This window comes from Chrysochloris asiatica, unplaced genomic scaffold (genome assembly GCF_000296735.1).
Source record: "Chrysochloris asiatica unplaced genomic scaffold, ChrAsi1.0 scaffold00090, whole genome shotgun sequence".
NCBI lineage: Eukaryota > Metazoa > Chordata > Mammalia > Afrosoricida > Chrysochloridae > Chrysochloris > Chrysochloris asiatica.
Window position 1 is genome coordinate 4561407 of NW_006408608.1, and position 17392 is coordinate 4578798.

The 17392-nt window shown below is 46.1% G+C and overlaps 1 protein-coding gene across 1 annotated transcript in view; it reads left to right on the plus strand.

Moving 5' to 3' along the window:
• The window catches only part of FAM131C (family with sequence similarity 131, member C), a 99605-nt gene that overhangs the window by 75675 nt on the left and 6538 nt on the right, over nt 1-17392 (plus strand). Inside the window, exons 5-6 of the mRNA XM_006866414.1 lie at nt 25-190; nt 17051-17151. Coding sequence (XP_006866476.1) covers nt 25-190; nt 17051-17151 — 267 coding nt within the window. The remainder of the gene's footprint in view (nt 1-24; nt 191-17050; nt 17152-17392) is intronic.

Below are 17392 nucleotides of genomic sequence, written 5' to 3' on the forward strand. Positions count from 1 at the left end.
GCTGAGACCAAACGGGCGGCTTAGCCGAGCCCCTTCCCCGCGCGCCCTTGTGCCCGCCCGCCCCTCACCAGCTGCGCCGGCGCCGCGCGTGCAGCCCGGGCCTGGCGACATGAGCGCCCAGCGGCCCGACGCACCCAAGGCGCAGCGGCCGGATCCCGCGGCCCCGTAATGGGCTCCTGCGTGTCGCGAGGTAAGAGGATCACGTTCAGTTGGGGGTCGGGGCCAGGGTCCCCGCGCCGAGGACGCGCGCCTACTTTCCTTGGCTGCAAGGAAGGAGTTGGGGGTGGGGTGGACCCGCCCCTCTGGGATCAGCCGCACCCGAGCTGAGCCCCAGAGACCCGGCGCTCCGAGGGTGGGCGACCGAGTGGGAGAGGCACTAGCCAGGATCCTAGCGCGTCGGCGGCACCCTCAGAAGGGAGCACGCAGAGGTCACGGCACCCCCCGGGCCCCGTCTCACACCCGCTCCAGGAAGGTGGTCTGAAGCAAGGTCCTTCCCTACAGCCACACGCCCCCTGCGGGGAGGGCACTTCTGGTCGCTCCTGGCTTACCCCAGGGACAGAGGGCACTAGGAGAACACAGACCTCTCCCAGCATTCCCCCACCACACACACACACACACACACACACACACACACACACACACACACAAACCCCAGGCCCCAACTCACCCTCCAGCATCTTCCAGCCCTTCACCCAAGCCTTTGGCAGGAAGGGGTTAATGGTGGTGAACAGGTTATAAAGAAGGCTTCCCTTCCCCCACCCTTGCTCCCAACACTTCATCCCTACCTCCACCCTTGGTCAGGGTTGCAGGAAGGGACAGAGGACAGCCATGTCTCCAGTAACCCCTGGGCCTTTCTCTCTGCTCTGGAGCCTCGGAAGGACTCTGCTGCCATGCCTGAGCCCCACTGCTCTCTCCAGGTGATACCAGGAAGCTGAAATGAACTCTCCTTGTGGGCCCAGGCCATGCTGGGGCCTCTTAGGTCTGAGGGTGGGGGCAGTTAGTCTGCAGGGTGGGCAGATTGGCCTTTGGAATCGCCCTGCCTCCCCCGCCTCCCCAGCTGTCCAGAGGAATCTCAGACTGTTAAGCAGAAGAGAGATTTTCCTACCTGGGGCTCTGCACCATGCTGTGGGATGGAGGGGTGGGCAGGATTATGGAGGGGTGGGCAGGTAGGGGTGTCTGAAGCCTTAGCTTTCTGGTCTGGGGACAAACCCATTGACCCCAACCACATGGCTTCAGTGGGTGGCAGCCTTCTCATTCATCACCCTCAATTGATTACCCAGATGTAGAGGGACAGACAGACCTTGAGGAGGGGCTGACAGGCCCTGGAGGAGACTGTGTTCTGGGGGTGTTGAGAAAAGTACACAACCCTCCACTCCCAATCGGCTGGACTCTGAAGGCCTCTGCCCACATGTCCAAGTGTCATGGGTCCATTCAGATAAGTGGTCTCAATGTCTCTGAAGAGTGTCAGGAGTGGGGGCGTGATGGGAGTGGCATAAGAAGGAACAGGGGAAGGTTGTTAGAGGTTTATTCATTTATGCACTCATTGAGCTGGTCCAAACCCATCATCCTGGTGTGGCGCTGCATGATAAGCTCTGGACTGCTAACCGGCAGCAGTTCAAACCCACCAGCCACTCCTCAGAAACCCTAGCAGGATCACTATGAGTTGGAAGACACTATGATTGATGACACTTAACAGCAACAACTGTGTGGCAGACTGCCTGTGCACCTGGGCGTCCATCCAGCAGTGAGGAGCCCAGTACACATGCTCTTCAAGGGTCCACAGTGGCGGGAGGGAGATGTCACAGTGAAGAGTGTTGAGGGTCATCTGAAGGTAGGTATCTCTACAGGCAACACGAAGGCTTTGGGCCATCTGGGTGGGACCAGCTCCAGGCATTGGGGTGGGGGTGGGGGGTCTGGCATTTCCTCAGTGACTATGTACCTTTCCTGTCACTTGGTCATTCCATGCCAAGAACCATGGGGACCAAGTCCCAGGTGGGCTTGCCTGTGGGCCAGGGACCCATGAGGCACTGGAGAGGCAAGAAAAGAAATGTCTTCCAGGGCCTTGCTGCAAGGTGGTACCAGGATTGGGCTGGGATCCAAGTCCCCTGGCCCCCTACCCAAGGCTCCCTCCACAGCACCCTCGGCCTGTACAGCATCCTTCTACAGGCGAGTTTCCCAGTGCCACTCCCATATCTAGTTGTATGTTTTAACCATGTCTCCCTTATGAGAGGGTGGGCTACTTAGAGTCTCAACATGCTCCAGGGAAGATGGAAAAAGGTCAAACAAGGCATAAAGAGCAACTTGGGCAAAGAGGACCTTTGTCACAGACACTCTAGGTGGTTGAACCACTGAATGGCGGCCCCCACCCCTACCTCAAATAGTGATTAATACTCTGAGTGCTTTGTTGTTATTGTTAGGTTCCATTGAGTCAGTACTGACTCATAACGACCCGATGCACAATAGAACAAAACATTGCCCAATCCTGCACAAACCTCATAATCATTGCTACCTTTGAGCTCATTGCTGCTGCCACTGTGTCAATCCATCTCATTGGGGGTCTTCCTCTTTTTCTCCAACTCTCCACTTTACCAAACATGATATCCTTCTCCAGGGACCGGTTCCTTCTGATAATATATCCAAAGTATAAGAGAGAAAGTCTGGCCATCCTGGCTTCCAAGGAGCATTCTGGTTGTACTTTTTGCAACACAGACTGGTTTGTTCTTTTGTCAGTCCATAGTACTTTTAATATTCTCTTCCAACACCATAACTCAAATGCATCAATTCTTCTACGGTCTTCCTTATTCACTGTCCAATTTTTGCATGCATATGAGGTTATTGAAAATACTGTGGCTTGGGTCAGGCACACTTTAGTCTTCAAACTGACATCTTTGCCCTTCAACACTTTAAAGAGGTCTTGTGCAGCAGATTTGCCTCATGCAATACATCATTTGATTTTTTGACTGCTGCTTCCATGAGTGTTGATGGTTGATCTGATCAAAATTAAGTCTTTCACAACTTCAATCTTTTCTCCATTTATATGGATGTGTTTATTGGTCCAGTGGTGAGGATTTTTGGTATCTTTACATTGAGGTGCAACCCATACCCAAGTCTGTGGTCTCTGATCGTCATCAGTAATTTAAGTCCTCTTTCAGCAAGCAAAGTTCTGTCATCTGTGTATATAACCTGGCTTCTTGGATTATTTGCTCAGCATAAGTATGGTGAAAGAATACAACCCTGGTGCACACCTTTCCTAGTTTTAAAACATTCAGTGTTCCCATGTTCTGCTTGAACAACTGCCTCTTGGTTAAGTGTTGCGGAATATTCATACTTCGCAATGTTGTCCATAGCTTGTCATGATCCACACAATCAAAAACTTCATGTATTCAATAAAACACAGGTAAACACCTTTCTGTCATTCTCTGCTTTCAGCCAAGATCCATCTAACATCAGCAGTTATATCCCTCATTCCATGTCCTTTTCAGAAACTGGCTTGAACATCTGGAAGTTCTCTGCCAATGTATGGTTGCAGCCATTTTTGTATTAACTTTAGCAAAATTTTACTTGCATGTGATGTTAATGATATTGTCTGATGATTTCCACATTCCGTTGGGTCACCCCTCTTTGGAATGGGCACAAATATGGATCTCTTCCAACCGGTTGGCCAGGTAGTTGTCCTCAAAATTTCTTAGCATAGATTAGTGACAGCCTCCAGTGCCGCATCATTTTGTTGAAAGATTTCAATTTGAATTCCATCAATACCCAGTGCATTGTTCTTTGTCAATGCCTTCCATGCACCTTGGACTTCTTTCTGTATCATTGGTTCTTGATCTTATGCTAGCTCTTGAAATGGTTGAACATCCACCATCTCTTTTTGGTACAGTAGCTCTGTGCATTCTTTCCATCTTCTTTTAATGCTTTCTGCATCAATATTTTGCCCAATCCTTCAATATTCAAAGTCAAGGCTTGAATTTTTTCTTCAGTTCCCTTGGCCTGGGGACTGCAAAACATGTTCTTGCCTTTTGGTTTTCTAACTCCAGGTCTTTGCACATTTTGTTATAGTATTTGACTTTGTCTTCTCCAGCTGACCTTCGAAATTTTCTATTCAGCTCTTTTACCTTCTCATTTCTTCCATTTGCTTTTTTTTTTAAAACGTTTTATTGTGAATTATGTGATAATTTACATGGGAGAACTTTAGCTTTACATTCATCCTATCATATATTGTTTTATAGTGATAGTTACAATCCCCTCCATGCATCATCAAACAACCAAAGTTGTTTGTCAGCACACAGCCCCTCTCCCTCTCTGTGTCGAAAGTCCCCAGCCACTCCATCTCTCCACGTCATTGTCTCTGCCTCCATCTCTGGCATCACTATTTCTCTGGGTAGGGTCCCGCTCTCCTCTCTTCTCTCTTGATGGTCCCAGGGACCTCCGCTCCTAGACTGCAAAGTCAATCACTCCCCTCCTTTTGCTACAAAACGTCTACCTTTACATTTCCTACCCTCACAATCATTCCTGATAATAATTATTCACTATTGTATCACAAGAGACCTATCCGCATCGCCTTTCATCAGCCCTGCCTGGACAGAATGGATCCTACTCAGTGGAGATTCTACCTTCCTCCACACCCTCTAGATCTAGGCTCCCTCTTGAAAGTTTGTAAGGCAGTCACTTCTTGCCTTTGTAGCATCCCCACCCCCCCCCATTTTGGGTAGCCAGTGTCCAAGTTGCCCATCCCTGTCTACTCTGTGTATGGAGGGGGTGGGAATGATCCTCGCTGTAAAGATTTGGTCCCTCTTTTGAGCTACCTTCCATTTGCTTTAGCATCTCTACACTGGAGAGAAATTTTCAGAATCTCTTCTGACATCCATTTTGGTCTTTTCCTTCTTTCTTGTCTTCGCAATGACATTTTGCCTTCTTCTTGTATGATGTTCTTGATGTCATCCCCCAACTCTTCTCGTCTTTGGCCTATAGCATCTAATGCATCAATCTGTTCTTCAGATGATCTTTAAATTCAGGTGGGATGTGTTCAAGGTCATATTTTGGCTTTCATAGACTTGTTTACATTTTCTTCAACTTCAACTTGAACTTGCATTATCAGCACTTGATGATGTGCTCTTAGCCTTGTTTTGGCTGATTATATGGAACATTCCCAATTTCTCTTTCCACAGATGTAGTTAATTTGATTTCTTTGTATTCCATCTGGTGAGGTCCATGTGTGTAGTCATCTTTTATGTTGTTTAAAAAAGGTATTTGCAATGAAGAAGTCATTGGTCTTGTAAAATTCTATCATGTGATCTCCAGCATTGTTTCTATTACCAAGGCTGTATTTTCCAACTACTGATGTTCTTTGTTTCCAACCTTTGCATCCCAATTGCCAGTAATTATTAATACATCTTGGTTGCCTGTTTAATTAATTTCAAACTGAAGAGGTTAGTAGAATTCTTCAATTTCATCATCACTGACTTTAGCGGTTGGTGAGTAAATTTGAATAATAGTGGTATTAACTGGTCTTTCTTGGAAGTGTAGGGATATTATCCTATCACAGACAGCGTTGTACTTCAAGACAGATCTTGCTATGTTCTTTCTGATGATGAATGCTATGCCATTCCTCTTCAATTTGTCATCCCCAGCATAGTAAACCATGTGATTGTCAGACTCAAAATAGCCAGTACTAGTCCATTTCAGCTCACTGGTATCATAATGCCTAGGATATTGATGTTTATACATTCTATTTCATTTTTGACAATTTCCAATTTTCCTAGACTCATACTACATGCATTCCATGTTCTGATTATTAATGGGTGTTTACAGCTGCTTCTCTTTATTTTGAGTTGTGCCCCATCAGCAAATGAAGGTCTCAAAACCTTTACTCCATTTGTGTTATCCCAGTCAACTCTGAGGAGGCAACTCTTCCCCAGACATATTTTAAGTACCTTCCAGCATGAAGGGCTCACCTTCCGGCACTATATCTGACAGTATTCTGGTGCTCTTCATCATGTTTCAATATTCAATATTCTGATGCTGACAGTGTTCCACTGCCATTCATAAGGTTTTCAGTGACTAAATATTCGGAAGTAGTTTGTCACTCCTTCTTCCTAGTCTGTCTTCATCTGGAAGCTCGTCTGAAACCTGTCGACCATGGGTGAGCCTGCTGGTATTTAAAATACCCGTGGCATAGCTTCCAGAATCACAACAACATGCAAGCCACCACAGTAGGACAAACTGACGTACAAGTGGTGGTCTGAGTGCTTCAGAGACCAAATATTAGTCTGAAAGTTTTAGACACAACTAACTAACCCCATAGCCTCCGTTTTACAAATAAGGAAACTGAGGTAGAGGGCAGTTGAGTGACTTCTGAGGGCCATGTAAGAGATAAGTAGGTTGTGCACCCTGATACACTGACTCTAAGGAGCCCTAGTGGCACAGTGGTTGAAGTACTCTGATGCTAATGGTTTGAATCCACCAGCTGCTACATGGAAGAAAAGACCTGGCCATTTCCTTCTGCAAAGATTTCAGCCTAGGCAGTGCTTTTGGGTAGTTCTCCTCTGACCTATGGGGTTGTTATGAATGGGAATTTACTTGATGGCACACGAGAACAACATGCTGACTTCAAAGCCAGAATTCTTAGTCTCTGTGTCAGCCAGCCAACCCGCAATTTCAGAACCATTGTCTGTTCTACTCCCTCAAACTGCAGACTTCCATGGGCTTCTGGGCTCAGCACCTGTGCCAATAGCTAATGACAGGCCCCTGGGCCTTGAGTGCTGTCCTGTGCCTGGTATGTAGTCTGAAGCTGAAGTCCGGGCTGCTAAGCCTCATCATGCTGACACTGCATGGAGCGCCAAGCCTGCACCCAGCTGGGGCTGCCCCAACCAAACCCCAAGTATAAGGCACACTTGGGAGGCTCACCCTATCCCAGCATCAGTTAGCTAACTTCTACAGGCCTGGGAGATTAGAAACAGAATCTGGAGCTAGAGCCAGTCTGCATTTCAATTCCTGCTCCACCATTCACTTAGCTCTGTGACCCTGGCATGTGACTGAACCTTGTGTGTGGGTCTGCACCCTCCTCTCTAACCTGTCAATCATAGCAGCATCGAGATCATAAAGATGTTGTTATGAAGTGTCGTCGAGTCGGTTTCTAAGGAGCAACTGGTGGGTTTGAACCGATGACCTTGCGATGATCAGTCCAGTGCTTACCCTAGAGTGCCACACTAAGTCTCCTATAAGGCTACTGGGGAGATTCTGTGAATTAATTCATGGAAAGCACTCAGAGCAGTACCTTGCACATTTGCTGTGTTAACTTTGACAATGACTCTTATTACTCTTCTATGCGGACAGCTAAGCCAGGCTCTCTTAGCTGGGAAAGGGGAAACCCTTGGGAAAAGACTGGTGGTGGAGGTCGTGTGCCATGGAGTCGATTCCGACTCATAGCAACCCTGTATAGGCTTCTGACGCTGTAACTCTTGTTTTTGTTGTTATTTTGTTTTATATATAAATTATATATAGTCTGTATATAAATTCCCAATATAGGGAATTTACAGAAAGAGCAGAAACCAGAAGAGCTCCTGATTCTCTCTAGGCAAAAGGAACTAGTCTCTCTATTGTGAGGTGCTCATAGCAAAGCTGTGTACATCAGAATGAAATACTGCCTGGTTCTGTGTGATCCTCAGACTTGTTAGGTTTGAACCCAGTGCTGCTCCCACTGTGTTAATTTTTCTCTTTAGGGGTCTTCCTGTTTTTTGCTGAGCCTCCATTTTATAAGCATGATGTCTCTATAGAGCACTCCAATGGGATGAATCAGTGTAACTCTTTATGGGAGTAGAAAGCCTCATTTTTCTCCTATACAGTGGCCGGTAGACCTGAACTGCTGACCTTTTGGTTAGCAGTTTAGCTCATAACCCCACTACCAAGTTTTCCTGGGAGAAAAGTAGGGTGGCAAATTCTTCAATAAGTGCCCGAGGACATCAGAAAGTGACTGAGGCCAGATGAGGGCAACAAATGCTACTTCTAGAAGCTATTTGGTGTTTCTCTATTTTTAAGCTCCTATTTGTTGAGCACTTACCTGAGCTGAGCTGAATCTTTACCCTGCTGACCTAGTTAGTCCTCATTCAGCCCTGTGAGGGGGAAATGGGGCTCAGAGATGGGAAAAGTCTTACCTGAGATCACACAGCCAGGATATGGGATTTGAATCCAAATCTCTGTGACCCCAAAGCCTGAGAAAATAACCCCTGACCTTCACTTCCCATAATAGAGAGAGGTGTTGAGTATGTGGCTGATGCTTACAAAACAAATAAACAACAACAACAAAAAAAACCTCTAGAATAATCCAGAGGGTTGTACAAACAATTAACGTGTTCAGTTTGCTAACTAAAAGATCAGAGGTTCAAATTCACCCAGATGTCTTAGAAGTACCTTAGAAGAAAGGCCTCATGATTTTGGGGAAAAAAAATCAGTTATTGTTAAGTCCTATGGAGCACAGTTCTACTTTGACACCATGAGAGAGAGAATCACTTGAGTGGTTCGTATTTGGTATGGGCTCTGCCACCATTGATGGTCACAATCTTCTCTTCAGCTCCAGAGTCTCTTGGTACACCACTCCCTGAACACTGGGACTTCTTTGCTTACTTCTTCATGCCCCAGCCCTCTCCTCTTTCAGGCCAACTAGTCTGCCTTCTGGGCCCACACAGGGGTCTTCAGTGAACTGAAGACGGGGTGGAGGGGCAAAGGAACCAAGGGTTTTGTTCTGGGAGGTCAGACACCTGATTCTATCTGAGAGAAGTAACAGCTCTAAGAGGGTTAACCAGAGCCTCCCACAGTATCCAGGACCCACTGGCTGGGCATCCACTCCTGGCCCCCAAGTTTCATCTCACCTTGGTCTTAGCATGTCAGTGAACAGTCTTCTAATGTGGCCCTGTGGGGAGACATAAGAGGGAGAGATGGAGATTTGCTGTTTGGGAACTCACAGTGTAATCAGAGAGACAGACAGCTTTGCCCTTAGAGTAGTGTAATGGAGGAGGCATCACACACACACACACACACACACACACACACACACACACGGAGAATGCCCTAAGGACCCTAACTAAGGCACTCCTTAGTAGTTGGAGCACATGCTTTGGAGTTTTAGACAAACCTGGGTTTAACCCCTGTTTCTGTCAGTTACTAGCTAGCATAGCTGACCTTGCACAAGTGACTTAACCTCTCTGAGCCTCAGTTACCCTAACTGTAAAATGGTCCTATAACACATCCACTTTGGAGGATTGTTATGAAGGCTAAATGAGGGGTAATAGATGAAAAGATCTAGGACAGTATTGGACACATAGTAGGTCCTCAATAAACAATGGCTGCAAATCACTGTAGAGTGCAATGCACCCATTAGGGCTGCTGGTGCGGGAGTAACCTCATACAGCTAAGGCCAATCCAGGCATACTGCCTGGAGGAAATGAGGCTCTGTAGAGCAAGGTGTTTGGAGAGAATGGACTAGAGGATGCCAGTGGGACGTGGAAGACCCTGGAGAGAAGCCCACTGTCTTCTCCCATCCTTGTTTGGGGATGAGAAGGGGACCCCCTCGGGCAGCTCTGAGCTGCACCAGTTCCCTGATGAAGCTGCCCAGCTTCTGTGACCCTGGTATCTTGTAAACAAATGTCCAGGGAGCTGAAGGAACCCTGTCCAGTTGAGGCCCAGCTGCCAAGCTCCGTGGCAGTTACTCACTGGGCTGAGAGCTGAGGATACACCTGTGCAGAGTCCTCAAGGCAAGGTCCAGTCCTGGGGAGGGCACCAGAGCAATGACTGGCTGAGGCCTGTCCCACTATCCAGAAAGAGAAAGTGAGGTCTGGGAGGGGAGAAGGAGACGCTGGGTATCATGGAGAGCTTGCTGAAGTGGCTCAGCTCGCCAGCTGTATAGTAACCCTTTCTTTTCCAGATGACTGCTATCATCCTCATTTCACAGGGAACCCGAGACTCCCCCTGGGGTTAGGTCATCTGCCCACAGCCCCAGAGCTGGCAGTGCAAAGCTGGGATTTCAACCCGGATCAGAGACCATGTCCACGAGGCTTGGTTCATGGTGCCATTTTTGGAGCTGAGGACAGTACCTGACACACTGCAGCTAGGCAAGACACACGTGGTGGGTGGGCTCAGGGACCTCATCATGCTCTTAGTCACAGGGTCCTGGCAGAAGAAAGAGGATTGTGAGGCCTGGGGCCCTGGATGCTGTGTGTGGTTTCAAGAGGAGGTTTACCCATTCTGTGCTGCTAGGAAAGAGCAAGTTAAATATGGGCCATTCCTGTCCTCCTGGGGTGTGGAGCCCTGGGAGACAGTCTGGGGGGACATAGCAGCCAAGACGACTAATCAACTGGGACACAGAGCCCCAAAGAACAGTTGAAGGAGTTGGATGATGTCAAACCAGGTAAAGGAGCATCAGGGGTTATGCTTAGGAACAGTCAGAGAAAACCAGTGTGAGCTTTGCAGCAAGAGAGGTTTAAGCTAGACATTAGAAGGAACTGCAGGTTGAAGAGCTGGCGCAGAAAAGCAGGAAGCATCCTTGATAAGCTTAGGAAATACTCTGCTTGAAGGCAAAAGAATGAAGAGATCTCTGGATGACACCCTTCTCCAAGGATCAAGATGGTCTATTCCTGGTTGCCATGACAACCAGACACCTGTCACCTTAGACCTTGAGGTCAGGGGACTGGGGTACCAACTGGGAAAGGGAGGGGGTACCCTCACAACTCCCTTGAGAGAGGGAAGCAACTACTGGAGCTGGGATGGGGGACCCCTTGAGCCATCCCCCCACCCCCACACCACATGAAAGGCTGTGTTTTTCCAATTGTGGGTGGTGACGTGGCTGCTGGTCCCAGCTGGGCGAAGAGCAGCCTGTGATTTCACCCTGGGCTAGTTCATTACCTGACGTCTCCATGGTAACCATCCTGTGACATCACGGGGCCAAAGTCCTCAGGGGGAGAAGCAGCTTTGGCAGCTTTGGTGGAGGTGCCAGCACCCAACTGAGTTTGGGGGAGCGGCAGGTTGGGGAGGGGCTGGGAGCCAGGACCCCTCCCACTCTACTCGTCCCTCAAGGAATGAACAGACCTTGTTCCTGCCATGTCTTTCAGGGTCTGCCGGCCTCCTCCATGCTGGCCTCCCCTTCTCCCTTCAACCTGCAGTTGGAGAGTTTGCAGACAACTTCAGGGGATGGCCAGGGGGTCCTAGAAATATTCCATGGGCAGCCTATTGCCAGTGCCACCCAGTAACCACCTTGGCAAGCTCCAGCTTGTACACATGACTTGCAGAATCTCTGGAGCCTGAAGAATAGCGGCTTTCAAACTTTTTGACTGGGACCCATAGGAATAAATACATTTTGCATCATGACCCCATAGGCACACAGAAAATTCTCACCACAGGTGTGTGTCTATGGCATTCAAATAGAAGCTTCATAAAACGATGCTTACTCCAATTCTGATCTTTTCCGGTCTATTCAATTCCACTTTGTGTAAAAAAAATAAAAATAAAAATAAAAAATCTAGTAAATTCAATGCATCACCCACTGAAGGGTTCACCCCACCATTTGAACACTGTCCTCAAGGGTCCTAGGCAATGCAGATAGATGGAGACTCTGAGGCCTAGAGAGGGGCAGGCCAGGGTCACAGGATGACTGAACTGGGAATCTCCCTGTTAACAAGCTATGGATTGGAGTCCCTAGGTGACATGAAAGATTATGTTCTCAACAACTAGCTAAAAGGTTGGTGGTTTGAACCCATCCAGGGGTATCTGGGAGACAGACCTGACGATCTGATTCTGAAACGTCTCCCAGCTTTGAAAACCCTACGGAACACAGTGTTACTCTGACATACAGGGGCTCTCCATCAGTCAGAATTCACTAGACAGAGGATGTAAGATAGACAGCAATGAAGATGCACATGAAAAACCGTCCCTAGGTAGATTTTGGAACTCGCTAGTCATTTTCAGCCCAGTTTGGATGAAGGCCTTAAGAACATATCCAGTTCAGCTCTTATCTTCTCTCTTCTGGCCCAGGCTGAGGCTCACCATCTGCTTTTATTCTGTTGCTCCCTCTCCCCTCTCAGGGTCCCTTTCTCCTTTGACATGTTGGGATCTGACACGAGGGATATGAGGTCAAGGACCAATATGATTTTGTTTACTTGGGACTCTCGTGTTCTCTTCCAGATAACACTGGTTTACTATTGAGGCCTCTGTGTGACAAACATCCAAATTCATTCTTACAGCAAATATTTAATGAGCACATACTATGTGCCAGAAGGAGCTCTGGTAGCATAGTGGTTACAAATTGGGCTGCGAACCTTAAGGTCAGCAGTTCGAAACTACCAGCTGTTCCGCGGGAGAAAAATGGGTGTGGCACTGTGGATTGATGCATCAGACTGCAAAGTAATTTGAACTGGAAGGTTGGCAGTTCAAGCTCACCAGCTGCTCCTTGGAAACCCTATACAGGGTCGCTATGGGTCAGAATCGACTTGACGGCACTTAACAACAACAGCTATGTGCCGTGACCTATGGCAGACGCTAGGACTATGTTGCTGAAGTTGGTTCCAACTCATAGAGAACCTTTGCACAACAGAACAAAACACTGCCCGGTCCTGCACCATCCTCACAATTGCTGTTATGCTGGAGTCCACTGCTGCTGCCACTGGGTCAATCCATCTTGTAGGGAGTCCTCCTCTTTTTCACTGACCCTCCACTTTCCAAGCATAATGTCCTTTTCCAGGGACTGGTTTCTCCTGATATACGTCCCAAGTATGAAAGAGGAAGTCTCACTACCTTAGCTTCTAAGGAGCATTCTGGCTGCACTTCTTCCAAGTCAGATTTATTTATTCTTTTGGCAGTCCATGGTATTTTCAATATTCTTCTCCAATATAGTAACTCAAATGCATCCGTTTTACAGTCTTCTTTATTCACTGTCCAATTTTCACATGCATATGTAAGACTATTTAAAATACCAGGCTCACTATAGTCCTCAAACTGACATCTTTGCTCTTGAAAACTTTAAAGAAGTTTTATCATTTGATTTCTTGTCTGCTGCCTCCATGAGTGTTGATCCAAGCAAAATGATGTCTTTGACAACTTCAATCTTTGCTCCATTTATCATGATAGTATTTATTTATCCAGTGGTGAGGATTTTTGTTCCTTTATGTTGAGGTGCAATCCATACTTTGGTCTTCATCAACAAGTATTGTAAGTTCTCTTTGCATTCAGCAAATGTCAGCAATGATATCCCTCATTCCACATCCTCTTCAGAACCTGGCTTGAGTTTCTAGCAGTTCTCTGGAAATATGCTCTTGCAGCCATTTTTAAAATTATGATCAGCAAATTTTACTTGTATCAATTGCATATTGCAGGTTGTTAATGAGGCTTCCTCGAATCCTGATGCCACATTCTTCTATATCTAATCCAGCTTCTTGAATTATTTGTTCAACATACAGATTGAATGAGTATGGTGAAAGAATATAACTCTGATGCACACCTTTCCTGATTTTCAACCATTCAGTGTCCATTGTTCTATTCAAACAACTGCCTCTTGGTCTATGTACAGGTTCCTCATGAGTACAATTAAATGTTCTGGATTACCCATTCTTCGCAATGTTATCCATGGCTTCTCATTATACACATAGTCGAATGCCTTTGCATGGTCAATAAAGCACAAGTAAACATCTTTCTGGCATTCTCTGCTTTCAAACAAGATCTGTTTGATGTCAGTAATGATACCCTTCATTCCTCATCCTCTTCTGAACCTGGTTTGAGTTTCTGACAGTTCTCTGTCGATGTATTGTTGCTGTCACTTTTTGCATTATGTTCAGCAAAATTTTACTTACATGTGATATTTATGAGATTGTTTCATGATTTCTGCATTCTGTTGGGTCACGTCTCTTTGGAATGGGCACAAATATGAATCTCTTCCAATCAGTTGGCTGTGTAGCTGTCATCTAGCTTTCTTGGCATAGATGAGTGAGTGCCTCCAAAAGTTTGTTGAAATTTTTCAGTTTGCTTTCTGTTAATTCCTGAAGCCTTGTTTCTTGCCAGTGCCATCAGTGCAACTTGAATTTCTTCCTTTAGTACCATCGGTCCTAATCATATGCTACCTCTTGACATGGTTGCACATTGACCGTTTCTTTTTGGTACAGTGACTATGCATGCTGAGCATGTTCTTCCCTTTGGGTTTTCTAACTCCAGGTCTTTGCACATTTCATTATAATACTTGACTTTGTCATCTCCAGCTGCCCCTTGAAACTTTCCTCATTTTTTCCTGTCGTGTTAGCATCTCTACACGGAAATCAAGTTTTAGAGTCTCTTCTGACATCCATTTTGGTCTTTGTTTCTTTTTTTAAAAGCTTTTATTGTGAATTGAAATAACAGTTTTGCACTCAACCAATCATTTTTTGTTCCATTGCAATGATTACAATCCCCTTCATGCACCATCTGTTAACAGTATTTGCCTCTATTTCCTCCTTTTTTTTTCTGATGTATACAAAACACACAGAAAATATATACTCATTTTAATGATCAAAGGGCATATTTTTCAAGTCAGCTGCCTGCCCGCTGGCACACAGCCCAACTCTTTCCATGGGTCTAGAGTCCTCAGCTGTTCTGTCTCTCCATGCCATCACCTCTGTCTCCATCTCTGGTGTCGCTGTTTCTCAGGTTAGGATCCTAGGCTCTGCTCATACTCTTCCCTCTTGATGATCTTAGGGTCCTTGGTTCCTAGAATGAAAGATTAACTACGCCCCTCTTTTTGTTACACATCTTCTCCATTTACAGTTGTGACAATTGCCATTAGTCATGATAATAGTTACTCACTTTTGAATCAAAAGAATCCTATCCCCATCCTCCTCCATCCCTTTTCACCAGACCCATCTAGATAAGATGAAAGGTAGATGATTCTACCTAACCTGCTTCATTCTGAAACTAAGCACACTCTTGAAAATGTGTAAGCCAGACATTTCATGCCTTTATAGCCCCCCCCCCCATTTTTGTTAGCCAATGTCTAAGTTGCCTGTCCCTATCAACCCTGTGTACTGAGGGGATAGGCTTGATCCTTAATGTGAAGACTCCTTCCCTCTCAGTTAGAATTTTGAGCAACTACATCCATAAGCAAAGGTCAAGATCATCAAATTGTAGCAATTTACACTTGCTTCCTGCATCAAACCTCTTTATCTTCCTCTAGTCGAGTTTTGATCAGCAAGCCATCCAAGCTAGGTCAAATGAGTACTATCTGCAAGTTGGGGCATTCTTGTGAGTCTCCCCTCACTTCATATCAGCTGGACGCTTCACTCTTGGCTCTAATCCTCTGTGGCTATGTCCTTGTCCATGGATTTAGGAATCCTCAGGTCTCACCACACTTCGGACCAACCAGTCCTTCGTCCTTTTTCTCTCATCTCAAAGTTGACAGGAGTCTATGGAACATGGTAGAACTCAGCCCATGTGTTCACTACTGCCTTTGCCACACTTCCACTCACAAGTAGACTGAAGCTCACAAGTAGTGAGCTTAGAAGCCTGCTCGTGTGTTCTCCTTGAGTTTCGGTCTTGGAAGTGGTTTTATCTTGATGGGTTGACTTTTCTTGCCTTGATGGCTCCCAGGTGAACAGCTTGCTTGTTCCTATAACAGCCAAACAGTGTGCTTCTTCTCTTTTTGTCCTGCTGATCTTTGTTTCAAGAAGTATCTTCAGTTCCTGTAGCCGCTCAGGGTTCCTGTCTTTTTAATGTTGCTTTTGTCCTGTATATTTTTTATGTCATCCCACAACTCTTCTGGTGTTTGTTCATTAGTGTCTAATGCATCAAATCTGCTCTTGAGATGATCTCTAAATTCAGGTGGGATATGCTTAAGGTCATATTTTGGCTCTCATGAGCTTGCTTTAATTTTCTTTAGCTTCAGCCTGAAGTTTCATATGAGCAATTGATAGTCTGTTCCACATTCTGCCCCTGACCTCATTTTGGCTGATGATATTGAACTTTTACACCATCACTAACCACAGATGTAGTCAGTTTGATTCCTGTGTATTCCATCTGGTGAGGTCCATTTGTATAGTCACCTTTTATGTTGTTTTAAAAAGATATTTGCAATGAGGAAGTCATTGGTCTTGCAAAATTCTGTCATGCGATGTCTAGCATCATTTCTACTACTGAGGACATATTTTCCAACTACTGATCCTTCCTCTTTGTTTCCAACCTTGAAAACATCATGCTGAGTGAAATAAGTCAATTGCAAAATGACAAATACTGTCTGATCTCACCTACATGAAATAAGCAAATTTAATAGTTACCAAGACTGAGGTCAGAGAGGAAGAAAGAGGTAGATTTTTGGGGGAGACATTGAGTTTTTGTTAGTTATTAAGTGCAGTTGAGTTAGTTCCAACTCATAATGACCCTGTATAGGGTTTCCAAGGAGTGGCTGGTTTATTTGAACCTCCAACCTTGTGGTTCAAATGGACCTTGTAGTCCGGTGTTTATCCTAGCAGTGCCACACCAGGATTGGGGAAAAGATAGCCATATGGTGGCACAATATGGAAATGTAATCAATGTCATTGAATTGTAAATGTCAAAGTTATTAACATTGGCAAATGTTTTACTGTGTATATTTTCATCGCCATACGTGTGTGTGTGTGTGTGTGTGTGTGTGTGTGTGTATGAAGAAGATAGGGCAAGAAATTCCTAAAGAAGGCACATGTTGTAGGAGTATGGCTGAGCTTCTCCTCACCTGCTGGAGACTCAGGTCTTTGTTTTCTCGTCTGTGAATGACAGTGGGGTAGAATAAAGTAATACACATTACCAGGATTAATGGAAGGGATTTATAAGCAGTGGTAGAGGTGAGCTGAGGAGTTGGTTCCGACTCATAGCAACCCTGTATAGGGTTTCAGAGGCTGTAAATCTTTATCAGAGCAGAAAGCCTCATGTGTCTCCCACAGAATGGCTAGTAGTTTTGAACCGCTGACCCTAAGGTTAACAGCCTGACTCTTAACCACTATGCTACCAGAGTTCTTTTATAAGCAGTAGAGGGCTGCATTTTATAAATTCCTCCTGTCCTTTTTATTTTCAGATCTGTTCACAAGTGCCCACAAGGACTGCCCTATGCCCCAGGGCACAGACCTGCCCTCCAGCCACCCGCCCACCACTGCTCCTGACCATGTCACTGGCAAGGTAAACTGGTCACACTCCCTCCCTCCCTTCACCCCTGCCTGTGAGCTGGTTCCTGGCCTGTCCACTGTAGCTCCCCAAAGGGATCAGGAATCACTGTGATTTCCTCTACTTCCTATGGGGTCCAAGACCCTCCAGCAAGATGGGGGTCTGAATTGTGCTGGGCATACAGGGATTGGACCAGGCTTGTTTAGGAAAGAGATTCCTGCTCTGAAGGTCTCCACTCAAATTAACTCAGCCTTGC